At 38.5% G+C, this 6,000-nt stretch overlaps 1 protein-coding gene across 1 annotated transcript in view; it reads left to right on the top strand.

Annotated features, from left to right (window-relative positions):
• LOC133644842 (Golgi-associated kinase 1B-like) overlaps positions 1–4,043 on the top strand; it is a 58,917-nt gene extending 54,874 nt beyond the window's left edge. The window contains exon 4 of the mRNA XM_062039583.1: positions 3,636–4,043. Within this exon, the coding sequence (XP_061895567.1) occupies positions 3,636–3,843 (208 nt within the window). The 3' untranslated portion in view covers positions 3,844–4,043. The remainder of the gene's footprint in view (positions 1–3,635) is intronic.
• Positions 4,044–6,000: the final 1,957 nt, after the last annotated feature.

A 6,000-nucleotide genomic window follows, 5' to 3' on the forward strand; every position in this document is an offset into this window, starting at 1 on the left:
CACCCGCACAACACACTCAATCCCACAGCCCAAAGTACCGTTCACCTCCCCAAAGTTCATACAGCACATATATTTCCCAAAAGTACGGGCAAGCGATCAAATGTTTGTAAGCCGCAGCTGCGTACTCACGGTAGCGCGTATCCAACTCAAAGTCCTCCTGGTAAGAGTCTCTGTTGTCCCAGTTCTCCACAGGCCAATGGTAAAGCTTGACTGTCATCTTTTGGGAATGTAAACAATGAAACACCGGCTACGTGTTTGTGTTGCTGCAGCCGGCCGCTAATACACCGCTTCCCACCTACAGCTTTCTTCTTTGCTGTCTCCATTGTTCATTGAACAAATTGCAAAAGATTCACCAACACAGATGTCCAGAATACTGTGGAACTTTGCGATGAAAACAGACGACTTAATAGCTGGCCACAATGCTGTCCCAATATGTCCGCTACAATCCGTGACGTCACGCGCAAACGTCATCATACGAGACGTTTTCAGCAGGATATTTCGCGGGAAATTTAAAATTGCACTTTATAAGTTAACCCGGCCGTATTGGCATGTGTTGCAATGTTAAGATTTCATCATTGATATATAAACTATCAGACTGCGTGGTCGGTAGTAGTGGCTTTCAGTAGGCCTTTAAGTATTGTAGACAGTTTTTGGATGTTTTTTCGAGGGCCTTTTGGGCGGAATAGAACTCTCTCATAAACTGCCTTGTTAGCCACCTCATACTTGCCATTTTTTACGACTTAGAATTCTTAAAAAAAAGAAAAACATATGTGTTCTTGTCTTACATAAGGATTGTGAATGATAGGCAAAATTCCCAAAAAAAAGGGCAGTTCCCCTTTAAGTCTTTAAGACAGATATTCCTCAAGTTTGGCCTCCTCTCCTATTCTGGCTAACGTCCGTTGTGTTCCCGGTGCACAAAGGTCTAATAAGGCATACTTCATTGAATTTGGTGTGGAACAACACCATCAGAAAACCAGGTCCTCTTCAAAGTCCTCTCACAACAATTCCCATACACACACTCCAAATCAGGGGTCACCAACCTTTTTGAAACCAAGAGCTACTTCTTGGGTACTGATTAATGCGAAGGGCTACCAGTTTGATACACACTTAAATAAACTGCCAGAAATAGCCAATTTGCTCAATTTACCTTTAACTCTATGTTATTATTAATAATTAATGATATTTATCTTTGTGGAAACACTGATCATCTTAATGATTTCTCACAATAAATATATATAGAAACAGATAAATGTCAATATGAACTATACTAGGTCAGAGTTCATTTATATTAAACACAAAAAACACTTTACATTTGAAGTGTTTATATATATAGTATATTGTCATTTCTAAGTTACATGTAAGTAAATAAAAATAGCTAAATAAATCTATATATATAAAAAAAAAAGGGTATTTCTGTCTGTCATTCCGTCGTACATTTTTTTTTCCTTTTACGGAAGGTTTTTTGTAGAGAATAAATGATGAAAAAAACACTTAATTGAACGGTTTAAAAGGGGAGAAAACACGAAAAAAATGAAAATTAAATTTTGAAACAGTTTATCTTCAATTTCGACTCTTTAAAGTTCAAAATTCAACCGAAAAAAAGAAGAGAAAAACTAGCTAATTTGAATCTTTCTGAAAAAATTAAAAAAATAATTTATGGAATATCATTAGTAATTTTTCCTGTTTAAGATTAATTTTAGAATTTTGATGACATGTTTTAAATAGGTTAAAATCCAATCTGCATTTTGTTAGAATATATAACAAATTGGACCAAGCTATATTTCTAACAAAGACAAATCATTATTTCTTCTAGATTTTCCAGAACAAACATTTTAAAAGAAATTCAAAAGACTTTGAAATAAGATTTAAATTTGATTCTACAGATTTTCTAGATTTGCCAGAATAATTTTTTTGAATTTTAATCATAATAAGTTTGAAGAAATATTTCACAAATATTCTTCGTCGAAAAAACAGAAGCTAAAATGAAGAATTAAATTAAAATGTATTTATTATTCTTTACAATAAAAAATAAATAAATTACTTGAACATTGATTTAAATTGTCAGGAAAGAAGAGGAAGGAATTTAAAAGTTAAAAAGGTATATGTGTTTAAAAATCCTAAAATCATTTTTAAGGTTGTATTTTTTCTCTAAAATTGTCTTTCTGAAAGTTATAAGAAGCAAAGTAAAAAAATAAATGAATTTATTTAAACAAGTGAAGACCAAGTCTTTAAAATATTTTCTTGGATTTTCAAATTCTATTTGAGTTTTGTCTCTCTTAGAATTAAAAATGTCGAGCAAAGCGAGACCAGCTTGTTAGTAAATAAATAAAATGTAAAAAATAGAGGCAGCTCACTGGTAAGTGCTGCTATTTGAGCTATTTTTAGAACAGGCCAGCGGGCGACTCATCTGGTCCTTACGGGCGACCTGGTGCCCGCGTTGGTGACCCCTGCTCTAAATGTTCAGCTCCTTACTTGACTTCCTGTGACTGATCACATGACCCAATACTGTTGTTGGTGTAGCGCAGGGGTCGGCAACCTTTACCACTCAAAGAGCCATTTTGGCAGGTTTCACAAATTAAAGAAAATAATGGGAGCCACAAAAAAAAATTTTAAATTTAAAATGAAAAACACCGCATACAAAGCTTAAATGCTTTGTGCTATGTTAACCAGGGGTCTCAGACACACGCACTGGCACGCACTATACTTAGAAATTTGATGTTAGTGCGGCCCGCGAGTTTTGAATGAATGGCGCTGGATAGCGTCATACTTGCCAACCCTCTCATTTTTCCCGGGAGACTACCGGATATCAGGGCGTGATGGCACTGCTTTTGGCGCCCTCTTCAGTCTACCCAAACAGTGTACCTGCTCGACCACATGTACAATGCAGTTTCGGCTTGCTCACGTAAGTGACAGCAAGGCGTACTAGCTCAGCAGCCACACAGCTTACACTGACGGTACCAATACCCAGAATCCCATGCAACCCTAACTCTTCCGCTCAACCAACGCACGGAGAGGGGGGGGGCGGGGGGGGTTGATGTGTGGGGGGATTTGGTGGTAGCGGGGGTGTATAATGTAGACCGGAAGAGTTAAGGCTGCATGGGATTCTGGGTATTGGTTGTGTTGTGTTTACGTTGTGTTACGGTGGGATGTTCTCCAGAAATGTGTTTTTCATCCTTTTTTGGTGTGGGTTCACAGTGTGGCGCATATTTGTAACGTAACAATGTTAAAGTTGTTTGATACGGCTACCGTCAGTGTAAGCTGTGTGGCTGATGAGTAAGTATGCTTTGCTGTCTCCTATGTGTGCAAGTAAAAGCTACATACAACATGTGGCCGGACTGGCACGCTGTTTGTAAATGCTATAGGGGACAATTATTGCAGTGCAATTAGGGCACTCCCTTTATATAGTAATTAGAATGTAAATATGATTATATTTTCCCTGGGAGTTATCTATGAGAGGCACTGAGATCCACAAGTCTCCTGGGAAAATCGGGGGGGTCGGCAAGTATGTAGCTGAGCCGCATCAGAGTGGTCAAAGAGCCGCATGCGGCTCCGGAGCCGCGGGTTGCCGACCCCTGGTGTAGCGTATGAGTCCAACCTGAACATGTGTGCCTTTCACTCGGACCCCCTTTCTCCAGGCTTCCTGAGCGGTCCGTGTCGGTGCTGAGGAGCGGGCGGCTGAGGGAGAAGCTCCTGCAGTCGCTCTTCCTGGACCAGACCTACTGGGAGAGCCGGGGCGGCCGAACGGGCATCGACAAGCTCATTGACGTCATCGAGAGACGGGCCCAGGTCCTCCTTACGTACGCCAACGCGCACGGCATTGCGGCGGTGGCCATGAGCGAGTGATGGGACGGTAACTAGGACTGAAAGAACCTTGTTGGCGTTCACTTTGTCTACTTTTCTGTCCCGTTGTGAACCCAAATACGGCCATCTTTAACTTCATGCTAATTATCACCTTCAGCCCTTATTTTTGCCTTATCTCCATTATTTTCTCTCTGGAATGAATGTGCTGATAAAAGGTTACAGTCACACGGCGTGCCATCTGGCGTGATTTATGACAAACAACACACTTTGCATTTTTCATTAGCACTTTAACAACAGCAGGAATAAAAGAGACCTTTCATCAGGGGTGTCCAAACTTTTTCCACTGAGGGCCGCACATTGAAAAATCAAAGCTAGCAGGGGCCATTTTGATATTTTTTATTTTAAAAAGCAATACAATATATGCATAAAAAATATACATTTAGGCTTCCACTCAGACTTGATCCCGGGGACCCCAAAGGGTTTTGGTCCAAAAAATGTAACAAATTATTCAGTATTATTATTTGTGTTATTATTCAAGTTTTTAAATCTCTAGATCAACATTAGGTCTATCTGTCTATATAACATTTAAATATTTAAATTGTATGCTCTTTTTGTCAAAGAAAACCCTTTTTTTTAAATGAAAAAAACACAAAATATGCAATATTTTCACCCAATAAAATTTTTAAGTGGGATATTTGAGATTATATAATAACTGGAGCCTTAAAAACGTCAATAACTCATAACACCATTGATTTTAATTCATTATTATTTTTTGAGCAATGACACTTCAAAACTAATCACACTAAAATTGTAGGGGATCCAAAAGGGTCCTACTCATTAAAGTGTTAAAAAATAAATTATAAATTATATATTTTTTTTTACTGATTACTTTTAACACAATAATCTCGAGATCAACTTCATATCTATCTGTCAATTATAAGTTTTATTGTTGTTTATGTTTTTTGTTTGTTTGTTTTAGGCCCTTCTTGAAAAAAAACAGCTCGTTTTTTTACATGGCAAACACAAAATATGCAACATTTTCCCCAAAAAATATCTCAAAATATTTAATGTGACGTAATTGGAGGTCAATAATTCATAATGACATTGATTTTGATTCATTATTATGTTTTCAAGAAAGAAACAGCCTACATGGCAGCTTTGTGTGATTAGAGTAAACATTGCTACATTTTCATGTTACATTTCACCTGTTTGCTCTTTAAATACCACTTTTAATGTTTTTAATTTTTTTCAATCATATTTTTAAAATGTGCCGTGGGGCCGTTAAAAAATGACCTGCGGGCCGCAAATGGCCCCCGGGCCGCACTTTGGACACACCTGCATTTCATCATCTGATTAGCAACGATTAGCAATGAAACATTATCTACAACAAAATAGATATTGTATAAAGTTCACTGTTGGCGTTAACTTCGTGTCTTTTTACGCATTGAAATCAGAAAAGACCCGCATTTCCGGAAGTCCGCGCTTGCCCGGGACGCAATTTTTAAAAAATTTTTAACCGACCTTGCCTTCTCCGGGTCAAAACTCCGGTGTAGTTGTTTTTTATTGATTATCACTTTCCGCCGGTGTTTTGTTTTGTTTATATTTGCCGAGTCAAATTTCCGTCCCCGTTTATTGTGTTTTTATTGGTCGACTTCAAAGTAATGAACTTTGCGGTACAATTTCTTCAATTCTGATTCGCCAAAAGTTTTATCAATCACAAATACTGCATTTCCGGTATTAGGACTCTCGCGTGTGAACACCTTTACGACCAGGTGCACTGATTTTCAAAGATCCAGCCTCATCAGGCACCAAGAAACATCATGTTACACCTTTCCAGCTTGTCTGCTCCCAGACCGTGGTCGAGGAGCGCGAGTGAGACGTTCCCTCCAGGGCCGATATATTGTCGGGGGTAACACCCCAAGTGAGTACCTACAGTTCCGCTCTTGCCCACTTACTTACACACATCACTCACCCCACATATTGCCATTCTTATAGGGCCATCACGAAGCCAGAGATGAAATGCTAGAGGCATTGAGTGCCACTCTATTAAATGACATTGAAACTAACTTGCCAAATTCTAAGTTTGTTGGCATTATTTACCATGAAAGTGTAGATTGGCGGTTTTTAAACGACTGATGATCTTTGTCATTTGTCATATGCATGTATGCCAGGTGTATTCAGCGCTGCCTGTAGGAGCAA

Source organism: Entelurus aequoreus, linkage group LG28 (genome assembly GCF_033978785.1).
Source record: "Entelurus aequoreus isolate RoL-2023_Sb linkage group LG28, RoL_Eaeq_v1.1, whole genome shotgun sequence".
NCBI lineage: Eukaryota > Metazoa > Chordata > Actinopteri > Syngnathiformes > Syngnathidae > Entelurus > Entelurus aequoreus.